At 49.0% G+C, this 18,754-nt stretch overlaps 1 protein-coding gene across 1 annotated transcript in view; it reads right to left on the minus strand.

Annotated features, from left to right (window-relative positions):
* Positions 1-17,621, minus strand: part of LOC115078661 (mucin-5AC-like) — a 272,470-nt gene extending 254,849 nt beyond the window's left edge. The window contains exon 1 of the mRNA XM_029581615.1: positions 17,474-17,621. Coding sequence (XP_029437475.1) covers positions 17,474-17,546 — 73 coding nt within the window. The 5' untranslated portion in view covers positions 17,547-17,621. The remainder of the gene's footprint in view (positions 1-17,473) is intronic.
* Positions 17,622-18,754: the final 1,133 nt, after the last annotated feature.

An 18,754-nucleotide genomic window follows, 5' to 3' on the forward strand; every position in this document is an offset into this window, starting at 1 on the left:
TCCTCCTTGTCCATCCTGTCCGTCATCTGCTTGCCTGGTACTGAGCTGTGTTATGGACCCACACTACACTCGTCTGCCATCTGATACTGACCTCTGCTACAGATCTCAACCACTCTCTGCTTGCTGCTTGTCCTGACCCTAGGCCTGAATCTGGTTATTATCTGATCGTAGCCTGTCCTGATATCTGCCCATGTCTGGACTCACTCTCTAAGTCTCTACGGCTCCTCAAGGGACACTAGCTTAAGCCCTGCCGGTCCCTGGAATCCAAGGGCTCAACTTGCAGGCAATAGGACTGGCTGATCAGTCTCAGTAGGGTGTGTCCAACAGCTGTCAGTGTAGGCATAGTAGGTTCACTACAAGGCTGCATCAATCACATTACAGCACAAAGGCTCACTACCGTGAAAGTTTACTGAAGCCATGAGCTCAGTTCAGGCCATGCTTGGTTTGGCCCACCGAGTCCAGCAGCAACAAGAACAGCTCAATCAAATAACTGGGTTGCTCTAGGCCAGACTACCAGCAACAGCTCCTGTGGCACCTCTTTCAGTCACACCCTCCTCCTGCCCAGGACAGATGCCACATCTTCCGCTACCAAAGTTTTCCGTTATTGTTCACATGTTATTTTATTAACTGTTCTCTGTTCCATGTAAAAGATATGCCTCTTTTTGGCTTGTCATTTTTGTTACATGTAAACCGGTACGATGTGTAAACGGCTACCGGTATATAAAAATGTTAAAATAAATAAATAAATAAATACCTTCTAGCTATGACTATGACCCCAAATAATGGAGTGAGTTCATTAACCAATGCAGAATGCATTTTGAGCTTCAGGTGGCCAACTTCCCTTCCAATTGCACAAAGGTGACCAATATTCTGTCTCTGCTAGCTGGTCCGCCCTAGCCTGGGCTCCCCCTCTTCTGGGAGAGAGACAACTCTTTAATTGGAAACCTGGATAACTCCCTCCATCAATTTTGACTCATCTTCAAGGACCCAGGTCAGACTTCATCTGCAGCCATGGAGTTACTCCAGATTTAGCAAGGAAATCACACTGGGAACGACTATGTCATACAGTTTTGCATCTTGGCTTCCAAACTCTGCTAAAGTGAAGGTAGTCTAACAGTCATCTTTTGGCAGGGGTTGGCAGAGTGCAAATGCATGCAGAAAAAACTGCTTTTCTGTACTTCCTCCGACTTAAAATCGTGGCAATATTAAGTTGAAGGATCAAAAAGGACGAGAATGTAAAAAAAAAAAATTTTTTTTTAAAGCATGCTGGTGGTCAGGTTGAGAAAAGGAACACTCAATTAACGAGTGGCCATTTCCCTAACCTGTGGCTGAGCACAGTTTAGAACAGTGGTTCTCAACCTTTTTCCCATTGTGACACACCTAACAGACCACGCTCACATGTGTGACACACTGCTCATTACAATTTATGGTGGAAATAAAAAATAAAGGTCCAGTATTATTTTTATTGTTAAGAATAACACCAGGTAAAGATACATATTCTATCTGAACAGAAATTGCATAAACGGTAAACATCCAACACCAAAACAGCACCAATTTCCAGCACTTAACAGTAACCACCTTACCTAAGAAAAGGCAACACTGAAAATATTACACCAGGCCTTAAGACACCAATACACCTCCTATTAGGAAAACGGAACAAGCCAGGCTGCTATAGAGCCCTACACAAACTACACGCCAGCAGAAAACCTCACCTGAATCACATGTGCTGACCCTCACCTAACAAAGAATAAAGAGACCAAAACGCATAACTAGAAGCATGCAGACAAAAACTGAATTGGAAACTGCAACTCAAGAAATATAAAATCAGTAGCAGTAAAACCAAACTAACAAAAAGAACAGATTATTTCAAAACAGTGGATGAATGGAATATCCAATAATTAAAAACTCAAAAAATTTCTAGATACCAATAAAATTTTTCAAAATAGCAGACACAAAGACCCAGTAATGAAAAATAATGATACAAAAAATAATTTTGCTCTGCATACCTGGGAATGTTTGATATCCAGGTGCCCTGAGATTGTTTTGAATTAGGAGGAGAGATGGTTTGCTTGGAACTTTCTCCTATATCTCTCTCTCTCTCACTGGCTCACAATCACTCACATATGCACATGCTTTTTCTCTCTCACTTATATAGGCTCTTAATTACACATTTACACACATGCTATCTTTTTAGGCTTACACACAGGCTTTCAATCACACACATACATGCTGTCCTTTTCTTTCCCACACAGACTCTCATTCACATGCTTACAAACATGCTCTCTCTCTTTCTCTAATTTACATACAGGCTCTCAATCACATACTCATATGCTCCCTCACCTAAACCAGTTCTCAATCACACACAGACACACATGGTCTCTCTTTCTCTCACTTTTACACAGGCTCTCAATCACATACTCACATGCTCCCTTACCTAAACCAGCTCTCAATCACACACATACTCTCTTTCACATGTACAAGCTCTCAATCATTCACATACATGCTATCTCATTCACACACATACAGGATCTCAAACACACATGCTTGCTCATTCACTCACTCTCCCCCCTCCCCCAAACTAGCGGCAGCAGCAGCCTCCTCCACTTTTAACCCTAAAAGCAGCAGCAACCTACTTCATTTTCAGCCCTCGTGGAGCAAGGAGTCCCATCGGCTGCGGGCGTTGACGACGTTCTTCATTTTTCTCGGAGCCGGGCAGCTCATTCCTCAGGCTGCGCCTCTTTTCTTTGGGCTGACGCTGCCTGCACCAGCACGGTCTTTTCTTCCCACACACGCACCCGCCTGATCACCACTTCCTCTTCAGGCCGCGGGGGGCGGGAAGAAGAGAACATGCCGGTGCTACTGACTCCAGCTCTCTTGCCACGTTCCACCTGGGCTTTCAGCGTTTTAAGCCCGGGTGGAGGACCTATCTTGCTTGAGTAGGGAGAGCAGCTGGGTCAGCAGGGGACCGGGAAGTGTGGCGACACACCTGCGTGTGCTTGGCGACACTCCTGTTGAGAACCACTAGTTTAGAAAAAAGGATGCTCGTAAAATTGAGCATCTATTTTCCTAATCCGCTGACAACCACCTCTCCTAGGAGCCCACTGCCAAGAAGGTGCTAGGGGGCGCACATTTGTCCCTAGCACATCCTTGGCAGCACAACCCCTCATTTAAATATTTGATCGCGTGCCCAGGAGAGGTGGCTGGGCACACCTTAGGAAAGCAGGTGCTCAACACAGAGCACATTTTCCACACTGATTTATTGAATTGGCCTGTGAGTAAGCAGGCACATTTGTTGGCGTTCTGGGGCCAAGCATGTTGGCCAGGAGAGATAATAACCCACTGATATCAGCCAGATCAGCAGCTGCATGCACAGATATGCCCCACTCACAGTGGTCAACAAGCAATGCCTCCTACAAGGCTTAATCTGTAGGACATTTTGCAATAGAAATTTGGGCATATATTGAACAAGGGGAGATATTATGATGCTAACTTATAGACTGATGCCACCTTGTGATTGTTATGGTTCACTGTCTTCTACTTCTGATCTCTGTTGCTTTAATCTTCTGTGTTTGCTTGGTAATTAATTCAATACAACATTGTACCTATACACTAGAAGCTTCTGAGCCCTGGGGAAAGAGAGGAGATTAAGACCATAACATACTGGGTCAGACCACAGGTCCATCATGCCCAGCATCTTGTCTCTTTAACAGTAGGCAAGAATAGATCTGATCCTTCTTGCTCATAACCAGGAATAAGCAGTGGCTTTCCCAAATTTACATGGTTAATAATGGTTTATGGACATTTCCTCCAGGATTTTTTTCAGATTCTTACAGGACTGCTTCCTCTACATCTTTTGGTAACAAATTCCATAGATTAATTGTGTGATAAGTGAAAAAATACTTTCTCCAATTAACTTTAAGTGTGTCATTAACTTCAGGGAGTGGCCCCTAGTCATAGTAATATTTGGAAGAGTAAGCAATCATTCCCTGTTTACCTGTTCCTCTCCACTCAATTTTATAAACTTCTATCGCATCTCCTCTCAGCATCACCTCTTTCCCACTTTCCTATCAGGTAACACATATTCTGTGTCTGTTCCCATCCCAGCAGAATCCCCTCTGGGGCCAAGCATTCTCCTGAAAGGTAATACTAGGCCTTGGGGAAAAAGAAAGGAGATTCAATTTTCCTGCTAGGGAGGTGGTGAGAGAAGGGGGAAGACTTTTTTTTTTAACTTCTTACCAATAATAATTACTGCCCCTCCCAAGTTCTTCTTCTCTTTCCCAGGATACAACAGTTGTGATTGGCCATCCTCTTCCCAGGAAGCCCTGTAGGCTGGAGTGCAGTGCAGTCTTCCCTGTTTCGTCTTCCTTTGTGGAGACTTTCTTTGGACCTGTTGGCTGGGGGCACTTTAAGCTGGGGGGGGGGGGGGGAGTTGCTGCTACATTTACTGAGCAGCAAAGCTTTTGCTTCTTTGCGTCAGCTCCCAGAGATTCCACCTCCAGTCAGCTACAGATGCAGAGCCTGATCTTTCCTCTGGCGTGGGAAGGAAGCAGAGGCTGGGGGGGGGGGGGGGGGGGGGGGGGGACGGGGACGGACGACTTTTCATGCAGGCTCCCAACTTCCTCTACCTCCACAGAGTCTCTTTTCTGACACTGTTGGGGGGGGGGGGGGGTTGGTGTTTGATAAGGGCAAAGGATCAGACTCGTGGAGAAAGTTAGCCTAATCACCCAGTCCCGGCTCAGGACAGGCAGCTGTGCATGTAGCAAGGGACAGCTCAAGGCAATCTGCTGCCTGAGGCGAGGCATGGGATGCCCCGCCCCAAAGGCACAGCACAGGTCAAATCATTGAGGATCCCCTTGGAGTCTGGACCTTCTGGTGATTTGAAATGCTATAGAAGATAGAAAGCAAGGGTCAGAATTCCCAAAGAATTGGCAGACAGTGTATCACTCAAAATATTTCTTGGAAGCTAGCAATCCTGCTACACTCCCAGGAACCCTACAATCTGCAACCCACATTTCCACTGCATTTGCCCCCTGGAGAAGTGGGAAATGGGTGAATGGTGGGGGGTTGGTGTATGGCATACTCTCTCCAGGTTGGTACAAGGATATCAGGTACACTAGGCAAACTTTATAGACTAGCCCTCACCACACAATTAAAAACTGTGCATTCATAACAGATTGTACATGAAAAAAGATATTCATAGTCTTCCAAGGCAAAAATATTACAGCAATTTTTTTTTACATGCACTGCACTTGTGCCAACCAGAAAACTCTACATAAAAGACATTTGCTATTAGGCCTATTGAACATAAGAACATAAGAAATTGCCATGCTGGGTCAGACCAAGGGTCCATCAAGCCCAGCATCCTGTTTCCAACAGAGACCAAACCAGGCCACAAGAACTTGGCAATTACCCAAACACTAAGAAGATCCCATGCTACTGATGCAATTAATAGCAGTGGCTATTCCCTAAGTAAACTTGATTAATAGCTGTTAATGGACTTCTCCTCCAAGAACTTATCCAAACCTTTTTTGAACCCAGCTACACTAACTGCACTAAATACATATGATGTGGGCTTGGCCCTCAGAAAGTCATGAGTAAACTGAACAATGATAATATAATAAACCTATTATGATGTATTTTATGATTAAATTGTAATCTGCTTAGTACCATATGTTTGCCATACGTGGCCTAGAAATATTTTAAATAAATAAATAAACCTCCCATACCAGAACAGCACTGAATGCCAACACTCAAGCAGTAACAACTCTACCTTTGAAAAGACAACACTACAAATATGACACCAGGTTCTAAAATACCAATACACCTCCTATTAGGAAAACAAAATTAGCCAGGCTGCTGTATCCCTACACAGAAACTACATGCTATCAGAATATACCTCTTCAATCACACATGTAAAACACAGACAGATTGATACTAAATATAGAATAAAATATAAACAGAAATGTACAGGCAAAAACTGAATTGGAAATCACAATAAGTCAGACTCTATGCAATACAGCAATGGAAAAACAGAACATACCAGCATTCCTCAAAACATCAAACAATAAAATCAAGAACTATAAAACATCAATCTCAATAGGAACATCATACTAAAAATATATATATTTCAAAACAGCTGATGACTAGAACATCCAGTAATTTAACTCATATACAAATTTTTTAAAATTTTCCAAACACCAATAAAATATTTAAAAAACAGCAGAATATCTAATAATTAAAACTAATAAGGAGAGAAAAATATCCCCCCTTCTCCACATCCGGGAACTTTTGATTCCTCTCACTTTAAGATGATCATGATTAATTGTTATCTAGTACAGCGCTTCTCAACCAGTGTGCCGCCAAACACCAGCAGGTGTGTTGCATCTCCCGGTGTCCCACTGCCCCGTTGTACTTTCCTTCTCCTTTTTTCCAGCCCCCATGAGCCAATTGGAAGCCTCCTTTCTTCCTACCGCCACTGCCCAATGGGAAGCCTCCTTCATTCTGCCTGCCCATGCGCAGGCCAATCGGAAACCTCCTTCCTTCTACCTGCCAATAAGAGCAGGAAGAAAGGAGGATGCCTTTGATTGGCAGGTGAGGCAGGCATCGCGTAGCCTGGGGGTGGGGTGGCCAGAATGGCAGTGTCGAACCCAGATGAAGCAAGGCCGCCACGCGGTGAAGAGGAAAACCCGACCCTGACGAAGCAAGGCCGCCATGGGAGCCCATCCCCATAGCAGCAAAGAGGAAACCTGACCCCGTCCAAGGCCACCACAGGAGCCCATCCCCATGGTGGCAAAAAAGAAGGCCCGCCGGAGTAAAGCTGCAGCGGAACTGGAGCCCATCCCTGCAGTGAAGGAAGAAGAAGTTTTTGGTGAGAGTTTGTGTGTCTGTGTGTGAATGGGTGACTGGGTGAGAGCTCGTGTGTGTGGGTGCCTGGGTGAAAGCTGGTGTGAATGGGTGCTTGGGTGAGAGCTTGTATGTGTGGGTGTGAATGGAAGCCCGGGAGAGAGAGTTGGTGTCAATGGGTGCTTTGGTAAGAGCTTGTGTGTGTGGGTGTGAAAGGAAGCCTGGGGAGAGCTTGTGGGTGCGAATCGATGCCTTGGTGAGAGCTGGTGTGAATGGGTGTGAGAGCACTTGTGTGTGATTGAGAGCTTGTATATAAGAGATCATGAGTGTGTGTAAGAGAGACTGGTTAGGGAGGTGATGTGTTTCTGCGTGTGTGAGAGAGACTGGTCAGGAAGATGACTGGTGTGAGAGACAGGTCAGGAAGATGACTGGTGTGAGAGAGACAGAGGCTGGTCATGGGGTCTAATTGGGTGTGTGTGTGGGTGGGTGAGTGAGTGAGTGGTTGTGGGTGCTAAGGAAGAGGACTGTGAGGACAGAGCTTCAGCAGCCCTTGCTGCTTCTGGTGAGTGCTATTGGCCTGGAAGGGAAAGGAGTAGGAGAGTTGCTGGAGAGGGTAAATAAAGGTGGCTTTTTAAGTTTATTTTTCTAGATTGACTACCATTTTAATTATTGGGTATTAAGCGATGCCTACTGTTTTGAAATATTTTATTGATATTTGGGCATGTTTTAATAATTTTTATGAGTTCTTAATTGTTGGATATTATTCTGTTCAGCAGCTGTTTTGTAACATTTTTAGAATAGCTTTACAATTATTTCTGTGTGGGGTTGTATAGCAGCTTGGCTTATTCTGTTTTCCCAATAGGAAATGTATTAGTGTTTAGGGCCTGGTTTAATAGTTGTATTTCTTAGATAGGGTTGTTCTGTTTGAGTGTGTTCCATAATACAAGTGTAACTTTGTGCGGGTAAGTTTGTGTGCATTATTGCAGATCCTGGGACTGGGTTAGGTGCTATATTTCTCTTTCCATTTCTCCAGGTTCGCACAGCATGCAGCGTGCCTTTTTTTGTTTTCCATTCCAGTTTCTGTCTCCATATTTATAATTTGTGGTTTTTCTGTACTTGATGAAGGTCAGTTCTGTGTGTGTGACCGAGGTGAGGTATTTTACTAGCATGTAGGCATTTCTATCAATCTTATGTGTTGTGTTTTCTCAATAGGATATGCATTAGTGGTAAATTACTGCCTTTTCATAAGGAAGGCTATTGTGCCTGGTAGTAAAGGGAGTTTGTTTTGCTTTTACTGAGATGTCATCAGAACCAGAATATCTTTTTTGTATGGCAAGTTGTATAGGATAAGATCCTAGATCTGCTCTGCACTCATTACTGGGGGTTGAGGGGATTCCTGTGGATGCAGAGTGCATGTTTACATTTAGCCCCGTGATGGACACATGTTCAGTGTGTCACGCATATGAGAACCATCTAGAAGGTGTGTCCCGGCCAAAAAAAGGTTGAGAACCACTGATCTAGTGCACATATCACATACACTCATATGCTCACTCATGCACACATGCAGTCTCCCTCTCTCACTGATGTGCTTGCTTGCTCTAACACACAAGCTTACTGATATACATGCTCTCACTCACGGCCTTATGTATGCTCTTGCACACATACTCACTGACACACTTGCACTGTTTCACATGCTCAGTCACGCTCACTGACACACATGCACTCTAACGATCACACATGCTGAAATACACCCCTTCACTGTCTCATACATTCAGTCATGCTCACTTATGTTCACTTTTCTCCCCCTCTAAGTATAAGTAAAACAACAGTTTTTACTTACATTGGTGATGGAGAGGAGAATCTGAGTAGGTTTTTGAGGTGGGGGTGGCCATTTGGTGTAGGAAGGCCTGAAGTAGTTTTATATATATATTTTTTTATTTTTTATTTTTTTGCTGCAGCATGAGGGGAGGCAGCTGCACTGTATCCTGCCTCTGCAGTGGGGTGCGGTCAGAGACAGCAGCAGGAAGAGTAAGGCGGCGTCGCTGCCATAGGAAATTTCAAAGCCTAGCAGGTGACTCCCACCATGGAACAATCGCGCCTGATATCCGATGTGGTTAGCTGTGGCTCTGCAAGCATCGGGCCACTGCAAGCAACACTAATCCCATGATTGGCTGTACCAGCCCAGCGGGGCATGCCTGAAGCCCAGGTAGGCCAATCCGCCCTGGGCATGAGGATGAAAGGTGCCTGCTGCAGAGGAAAGCTGTCAGAGCTGGGAGGCAGGCTTTCAGCTGGTGGTGAGGCAGTGGCAGGAAGTGAGCTGGTTGCCTCCCGCTGGCAAAAACAGAAGCATGGCAGGCGTGAATGGGGATCAGGACAAATGCAGCGAACAGACTGAGGTATTTTGTATTTTCACCGTGACTGCTGCTGCGGTGAAAATACAAAGGAAGCACTAGCCTCAGGGGAGGCTGAAAAATGTCTCAGGGCTCAGGGCTGCAACTCTGTGGGCATGTAGCCACGGCGAGCAACACCTATCACATGCTTGGGGTAACCAGCCCACTAGGACATGCCCTAAGCCCCCATAGGCCAATCCTCCCATGGCAGTGTGAGTGTGAGGCAGACGCCACAGGGGTGATTGGAGAGAGGCCTTTTTTGCCGCCTCTGAAGCGGCTGTCTCACCCTGCCTCATTATAGAAACGCCCCTGCATGTAGCAGCCTCCTGCCTAAGCTTTTTTTTTTGTTCCCAATCTGCTAGAGACTCACACCATATGTGCAGTTGTACACAATCACCACCCTTGGCGGGGCTTGCAAAAAAGATACCAATACTTAGTACTGGCACATACCACCAGAAAAAAAAAAGTCCTGATTGAAAGAGTTCAACAAGCTGGTGGCCAGAGCCAGAAAAAATGCTAAGGTGCATAAGGAGAGGTTATACCGTTGGGTTTCAACAAGGTAGAATTGGAAGAAATGCCAGTAAAAAATGTTTCATGGTCAGGGTGGTGGATGTATGGAATGCTTTCCCAGGATAAAAAAGTAATAGACTTCAAGAAAGCACTGGATAATCACCCAAGACCCTTGTTGCACAAAAGCAAAGCAAAAGCAGAAGAATGAATTAGTTGGGTCCCTCTGGCAAGTTGTAAACATAATAGAAAGTAGAATTCCTAATGGAATGCAGGTACTCAAGTAGCTGGGTCTGTCTGGTAGGCTGCAAGAGTAACAAACTGGAAATATGTCCTTCATGAAGTACAAAAAATTTCCCAAGGCATTCTTTACGCTGTCAGTGAAATCCTCTCTCTCTCTCCTCCCCTCCCGTTTACCAGATGGAATCCTCTACCTGCCACCTCTGCCCTCTCATTCTCATCTATTCATGCACTTGTCCTCCCCCCCAAGCCAGGCAATATTCTCTCCTTTCCCTCTCTCAATCTGCTCATCGCTGCTATAGCTTTCTCTATCTCCTACCTCCCCACCCCCATGCCACTGTTGCCCTGTCCCAATTAGTGACAAAGAACTTCCTCCTCCACACCCACTGCTGCTCTCTCCTAGGTCCCAATCAGCTGGAGGATGTTGCTTCTCTTTAGCCAGTGCCTACTTTTCTTTCTCTGGTGAGCTTGGGGATCCTGATGCTCAGGAGCCAGTCACACTGCTCTGGCCAGCGGCTCCTGTTATTTCTTTAGCTGCATTCTCCTAATTTCTGACCTTGTCTGACTGGTGGAATGTTGGTGAGGTGCTGTCCAGAAAGACCATAAGTACTTACAGGCCAGATGTTGGGGAAGTGACAGTGCTGGTGCTTACATTATTCTGGGATCTTGTGGTTGAACAAAGGACTAAGAGGTGCTGGATGTGGACTAAAAGGGGATCTTGTATGTTCAGCTACCCCAGAGAGTGGAGTACAATAGGAGAAAGAGACAAAACTAACTTAAGGTAAGGAGTGATATCCTACAGGCAGTCTAAGCCTATGGCTGACAGCTAGAATATATTCTTGGCAGCAGGCAAGACAGGTGGCAGAAAAGTTCCTGCTCAGCTGTCATGACCTGTGTTGTGTCATTGCTGACAAAGCTCTCTTGTGTTATTTTGTCCAGTGAATGTCCTGCTTGGCAGAATGGACAGAAATCATTGGGCAGACTGGATGAGTTTGACTGGTCTTTTCTGCCATCATCTCCCCACTCCTGCCTCACATTTATGCCCTATCTCTATATCTATCTATACCTTCTTAAGGTTTCTCTTTTTCCAGCTGAATTCAGCTTCCTAGTTCATGGTCCTTGTTATTATGTAACTTTCTTACTTCTCTGCTTTGTCTCCACTAATTATAAAAAGTTGTTCCTTATGTTACACTGATCTACCCCTGTTCGATGTAAACCGACCTGATATGGTATTCAACCTTGAAGGTCGGTATAGAAAAAAAGAAAATTATTCCTTACCTGCTAATTTTCGTTCCTGTAGTACCATGGATCAGTCCAGACGGTGGGTTATGTCCCCCGTCCAGCAGATGGAGTCAGAACAGAGCTCGAGAGTGGCACCTCATATGCTAGCGCACCCTCTGCTGGAGCTCAGTATCATGGATAACAAAGCTGAAAATAGCAATGTAAAGAGCAAGTTGGATCAAGAAACCTGACGTAAATAAACCATCAAGAACGATAACAGAGACGACCTGCAACTCAGGTCGTAACAGTCAACTTGTGAGGAGTTGTAACCCCGAAAGAAAATTAGCTGATGAAAAAAGACAGCCAACAAGACAGCCATACAGACGAAAACCCGAGCAGGAGCTTGAAATCCCAGCGTGGTGGGCGTCTGGACTGATCCATGGTACTACAGGAACGAAAATTAGCAGGTAAGGAATAATTTTCTTTTCCCTGTACGTACCAGGATCAGTCCAGACGGTGGGATGTACCCAAGCTTCCCTAAACCGGGTGGGCCCCTGAAAGCCCTGCTCGGAGGACCTGATCTCCAAAGAGACCGGATCCCGAAGGTGCCAGGTGCAACCGATAGTGCCTGGCAAAGGTATGCAGCGACTTCCATGTCGCCGCCCGACAGATCTCCTGCGGAGATACGGAACGAGATTCAGCCCAGGATGCTGCTTGCGAGTGAGTAGAGTGGGCTCGAACTCCCCTGGGTGGGTCTCGTCCAGAACCAATGTAAGCCGCCGAGATGGCATCCTTAATCCAGCGGGCGATGGTCGTCTTCGACGCGGCGGAACCCTTCTTAGGTCCCGACCAGAGGACAAACAGATGATCGGAAACCCGGAAGTCATTGGTAACCTCTAAGTAGTGGAGGAGCACTCGCTTCACGTCCAGATGGCGAAGCGTCCGCGAATCCTCTGGAGAAAAAGCCGAGAGCTCAACCGTCTGGTTCAAGTGAAAGGACGACACCACCTTCGGCAGGAAAGCTGGTACCGTGCGAAGCGAGATCCCGGCATCCGAAATACGCAGGTAGGGCTCCCTGCAGGATAGCGCTTGAAGCTCCGAGATACGCCGGGCGGAGCATATCGCTAAGAGGAAGACTGTCTTCATAGTGAGATCTTTAAGTGTGGACCCTTGGAGAGGTTCGAATGGAGCACCCGCCAGTGCCCGAAGTACTAGATTAAGATTCCACGAGGGGCAGGGGTCCCTGACCGGCGGCCGGACGTGTTGAACCCCCTTCAGAAACCGGGCGATGTCCGGATGGAGCAGGAGCGAGTACGTGTTCCGCACCAAGATATTCAAAGCCGCCACTTGTACGCGGAGAGAATTATAAGCGAGACCTTTATCCAGGCCGTCCTGCAAAAACTGGAGGATTAGTGCGACCGTCGCCTCCGTGGGCCGGACGGCCCGACCGGTACACCAGGACTCGAAGACCTTCCACACTCGGACATAGGCCACGGACGTGGAGGGCTTGCGGGCCTTAAGCATCGTCGAGATCACCGCCTCCGGGTAGCCTCTGCGATGGAGTCGCCGCCGCTCAAAAGCCATGCCGCAAGACAAAAGAGTTCTGCCTGGTCGAAAAATACCGGACCCTGGTGCAGGAGCCGGGGAAGGTGACCCAGCCGAATCGGTCCATCCACCGCCAGGAGTAGCAGGTCTGCGAACCAGGGACGTCGGGCCCATTCTGGAGCCACTAAAATCACGAGGCCCCTGTGACTTTCTATCCTGCGAATGACCTTGCCCACTAGGGGCCAGGGGGGAAAGACATAGAGCAATTGGTCCTCTGGCCACGGGAGTGCTAGAGCATCCACTCCCTCCGCGCCGCGCTCCCTTCTGCGACTGAAGAAGCGCGGGGCCTTGGTGTTGGACGCCGTCGCCATCAGGTCCAGTCGCGGCATCTCCCAGCGTTGAACTAGGAGTTTCAGCGCGGCGTCGGAGAGAGACCACTCGCTGGGGTCCAGGCGCTGCCGACTGAGATAATCCGCCTGGATGTTGTCCACCCCGGCTATGTGAGAGGCCGCGAGCCGCGCGAGATGTAGTTCCGCCCATGCCATCAGTAGCGTGGTTTCAGCGGAGACGTGTTCGCTCCTCGTTCCGCCCTGACGATTGATGTAGGCCACGGTGGTCGCATTGTCGGAAAGAATCAGCACCTCCCTGTTCCGAACCAGAGGGAGGAAGTGCTGGAGCGCTAGACGTACCGCCCTGGTCTCCAGTCGATTGATCGGCCACCGGGCCTCCTCCGGCGCCCACAGTCCCTGTGTGGTGCTGCGATCGCAGACGGCGCCCCAGCCCACTAGACTGGCGTCCGTGGTCACCACCACCCAAGTGGGGACTTTCGAGCGAAACGCCGCGGGCCAGGTGAGCCGGAACCAACCACCACTTTAGGCTGTCCTGAGCCGCCTGAGGCAGAGGCAGGATCACTTGATACTCCTGTGAGACCGGTTTCCAACGAGAAAGCAGGGACGCCTGCAGGGGACGCAGGTGTGCAAAGGCCCAGGGCACCATGTCGATCGTGGAAGCCATCACTCCCAGGAGCTGCAGATAATTCCAAGCGGTGGGCTCCGGCAAGGCCGCGAAATGACGTATGTGCTCCCTCAGAGAGAGGGCCTTGTCGGAACGCAGAAATACCATGCCCTGCTGAGTGTCGAAGGTCGCGCCCAGGAAGTCCAAGCGTTGAGATGGCACGAGTGAGCTCTTGGGAAGGTTCACGACCCAGCCCAGGGAGCGCAGGACCTCCAAGACCCTGGCAACCGAGGCCTGACCATGTGAGAAGGACTTCGCCCGTACCAGCCAGTCGTCCAGGTAGGGATGCACCATGATACCCTCCTTTCGAAGGGCCGCCGCCACCACTACCATGATCTTGGTGAAGGTCCGGGGAGCTGTCGCAAGCCCGAAGGGCAGGGCCCGGAATTGAAAATGCTGTCCGAGGATCTTGAAGCGAAGGTAACGCTGGTGGTCCGGACGTATGGGAATATGGAGATACGCCTCCGTCAGATCCAAGGACGCCAGGAACTCCCCCCGGTGCACTGCGGCAATTACCGACCGCAGTGTCTCCATGCGAAAACGGCTGACCCGGAGTGACCGGTTGACCTCCTTTAAGTCCAGTATGGGGCGGAACGACCCGTCCTTCTTGGGAACTACGAAGTAGATGGAATAATGCCCCGAGCCCACCTCGGCGAAGGGGACGGGCACAATAGCCTCTATAGCCTGAAGGCGGTCCAGAGTCTGTTGAACCGCCATTCGTTTGTCCTCGGAGCCGCACGGGGAGAAAAGGAACTTGTCCCGTGGCGGGCGGGCAAACTCCAAGGCGTAACCGTGCCGGATGGAGTCCAGGACCCACTGGTCTGAGGTGATCTTCGCCCACTCCTCGAAGAATTCCGTGAGTCGGCCCCCGATGGTCGGGCTGGAGGAGTGGGCCACCCTGGCATCATTGGGTGGATTTGGCGGGGGGATTCCCCTGCCCCGAGCCGTCTCTCGCGGGCCTCCGCCCGCGAAAGGAACGCGACCACGGCTGTGATCTGTTGGAGGCGGCTCGAGGTCCCGGCTGTCGGTACGACCTGAAGCGTTGCTGCGCCCTCGCTCTGGTTCTGGAAGAAGCAAACGGCCGGTAAGTCCGCTGTCTGTCTTCGGGTAGCCGATGCACCGAGTTTTCTCCCAATGATTTGATGATTTCATCCAGCTCATTGCCGAAGAGGAACTTCCCCCGGAACGGAAGGGATCCTAAGCTCGATTTCGAAGAGGCGTCCGCCGACCAATTCCGAAGCCATAGGAGCCTACGAGCTGCCACCACCGAGACCATGGACCGGGCCAAGACACGGAAGAGGTCATACAGAGCATCCGCCCCGTACGCAATGGCAGATTCCAGGCTGTCGGCCTGAGCGGCCTCCTCCGGAGGCAGCTGCTGGGACGTCAGGAGCTGCTGAACCCAGAGGAGACTAGCCCTCTGAGTCAACGAGGTACACATGACGGCACGCATGCCTAAGGCCGAGACTTCAAACACTCTTTTGAGGAACGTTTCCAGCTTGCGGTCCTGCGTGTCCCGTAGGGCCGTACCGCCCGTGACCGGGATCGTCGTCCTCTTCGTCACCGCTGAGACCGCCGAGTCCACTTTAGGGACCCGGACGAGATCTAAGAAATCCTCCGGCAACGGATACAATTTTTCCATGGCTCGGGTGACCCTCAGGGACGCCTCCGGGGCGTCCCATTCTCCAGTAAGTAGCTGCAGAAAAGACTCATGAACCGGAAACGCCTTCGCCCGAGGCCTGAGCGCGGCCAGGACTGGGTCCCCTTTCTTAGAGCACGTCGCCACCGCTGGAGCCACTGGCGCCGGCGGATCCGGCGGTGGATCCAAATCCAGCTCCTGCAGCGTCTGTTGCAGCAGATCCTGTAGCTCCTCCTTGTGGAATATTCGTAGGGCGCGCGGATCGTCTCCTTCCGTCTGTCCATCCGCGTGCGCCGGATCCGGAGGGTCAGAGGGATCGAATCCCGGGGTGGAAGCCGCTCCCACAGCGCGAGGCGGGGATGGCAGAGCAGGGGTTCCTGGGACTGCCCCAGCCGGGCCCGGAGCCCCGGTGGGCGGCAAGGCTAGCTTAGGGATCTTGGGAGAGGGAGGTCCAGCCGTAGCGCCCCCCGGATCTGCTAGGCCTTGTAAATATGCCCTATGCATTTTTAAAATAAAATCCGGGGAGAAAAATGGCATGCCGGGAGGCGCGCCAGAAGTAGAGGGCTCCTGGGGCAGACGATTCGGCAAGCCCTCCTCGGGGCTACACTGCAGGCGAGGGACGCCCCGAGCCGCGGCATCCTCCTCCCGGCCGTTTTCCGCGCCAAGCTCCCTCTCCAAAATGGCCGCCATTCCCGCCCTTGGCGAGGAAATGGCCGGCCCACGCTTCCCGGGCAACGGGGAGAGGGGGGTCGGGAGCGCGCCCGAGCCGTGTGCGGCGCCTTCCTCCTCGGGAAGGCAGCGCGGGCACACCCCCTCCCTCGAGAAGCGAGACCCCTGCTCTCCGCAGGTCTCGCACCTAGAGAAGCGCGGCATCGAACGCCGCGACGAAAAGGACGCCTCGGGGGGGGCCGAAAGGAAATCGCACCGCGGGGGGGCCGGAGAGGCCTTCACAACCCGCCCAACAAGTCCTCAGGCACCGGCGGGCAAACCCCCCGCCGGTGCGCCCAGGCCCGAGAAAAAACGTGCCGGGCCGCGGGACTGTAAGTAAACGCGCGTAGGAGCCGACTCCACCGGCCAACTCAGCTGAAAAGCAAAAAACACAAAGGGAAACACACTTACCCCAAAGCGTAAGTATAGAACAGCAGGAGGAGGCAGAATAGAGCTCGAAGAAACGCCTCCTCAAAAATCAACATGAACAGAAATTTATTTACTTTTTTTTTTTTTTTTTTAAACTAACTTGATCCAACCTTGCAAAGAGGAAGAACTCAAAGGAGAGCAAAAAGAAAGAAGAAACCTGTCCCCCTGGGAAATCCCGATTTCCCCAACTCGCATCTGCTGGAGTCAGAAAGATACTGAGCTCCAGCAGAGGGTGCGCTAGCATATGAGGTGCCACTCTCGAGCTCTGTTCTGACTCCATCTGCTGGACGGGGGACATAACCCACCGTCTGGACTGATCCTGGTACGTACAGGGAAATGTTAAATAAATAAATAAATCTCTCTCTAAAACGTTTTCCCTCTCCCCTTTCATGCTCACTCTTTTCACACACTCTCCCTCACTAATCTCCCTGGCTCCTGGGTCAAATTCTCTCCTCACTCATTCTCCCTTCTTTCTCTTCTAATTCTTCAAGCTTGTCTCCACCTATTTTCTCTATCATCTTTTTCCTATCCTAGCTTGTCTCTCCTTCCTCATCCCTTTTCCACTCTTACATTTCCATTCCTGTGCAGCTCATAGTATTATGTTTGAGCCTCATCTTTCCAGTAAGATTGTTTTGTACTAATATCACACTGCCTATGTCTTTCCTGAGAGTATTGACAGATACACCAAAAAGAGTACACAGACTATATCACAATGACATCATGATTCTTCAATAATATGACAATGCACCATCCTAATTACATCAGGGACAATATCAATAACTATTTTATGGAGAGTGGAGGAATCATAGCATGTAGAAATCAAATCATAGCATGTAGTGGAAGTATTAGGTTATGTTACATTTATATATTACCTTTCTTGAAAAAAGTTCAACCTAAAATGGTTTACAACTGAAAAAAAAAAAGCCTCATTACACACCTCTTTGGCAGGTCCTGATGATCCAGGGCAGGAGGCACAGCCACACTTTCCACATATATCTCAGAATACACATCTCTAGGAACAGCAGAGGGGTCCATTAAAACCACACACAGTTCATAAGGGGTCCAGAGAGTGTCCAGCACTAACAGCAAAGACCTGGGGAGTGGCTGGGGAACAGCAGCTGCTGTGACATCACAAAGACATGTGACATCATCAGGATCTGTGAGCTAACATTCTGATGGCTCAGCTCAGCCCAGCCAGTCCAGATAACATGCTGGGATTTTCAGGCCTGAATACAACAACAAATAAAAAAAACCCTACAACCTGACTAAAGCTCCATGAATGCAATCAGGTAAAACCAGGACTGGCTCAGCCTGACACACATCAGGATTTTTCTTAGTATTCTACTTCATGATGGAACAGTTCATCACATGCATTAACTGATTTAACTTTCTGCATTTTTATTTGGCTTTTGGTGGGCTTCAGGAGATTATGCTATTGCTGCAAATAAATTCCCTAATGTACGGGATGAGCTGGGGATAAAATTAGTTGCCAACTCATCCCATGTAAACCAAACAGGTTGATCCTGTCCTGGTTTTGCTCCATTGCATGCATGGAGGTGTATTTATGATCAGGGCTAGTGCTACCTTTTTTGCTGCCCCCCCCCCCTTCCCCTAATTCATTCAGTCTTTGTCCTGAGTCCATCAAAAAATGCCCGCTCCCTCCAGCAATCTACTTTTTTTATAAATCTGACACCCACCCTTTCACCTCCCCCCCTCAATTGGAACCATGGATAAGGGAAAGGTATTAGATACCAATGGCAAACCTTATAGCCATGCACACATGCCACCACCACCCCCCTCCTCCCCGCATACTCCCGCACCCTCTACAGACCAACACACACAATTAAATTATGCATCTATAACAGATTTTACATGAAAAAGAACATTCACAAGTACAGTCTGACTGCTGATAGGTTAGCAATCCTCTAGCAATGAATTCCAGAGCTTAATTATGCATTGAGTAAAAAATAATTTTCTCCAATTTGTTTTAAATGAGCTACTTGCTAACTTCATGGAGTGCTTCCTAGTCCTTGATTTATCCATAAGAGTAAATAACCGATTCACATTTATCCGCTCAAGTCCTTTCATGATTTTGTAAACCTCTATCATATTCCCCCTCAGCCATCTCTTCTCCAAGCTGAACAGCCCTAACCTCTTTAGTCTTTCCTCATAGGGGAGCTGTTCCATTCCCTTTATCATTTTGGTTGCCCTTCTCTTT

Source organism: Rhinatrema bivittatum, chromosome 16, assembly GCF_901001135.1.
Source record: "Rhinatrema bivittatum chromosome 16, aRhiBiv1.1, whole genome shotgun sequence".
In the NCBI taxonomy this organism is placed as follows: Eukaryota; Metazoa; Chordata; class Amphibia; order Gymnophiona; family Rhinatrematidae; genus Rhinatrema; species Rhinatrema bivittatum.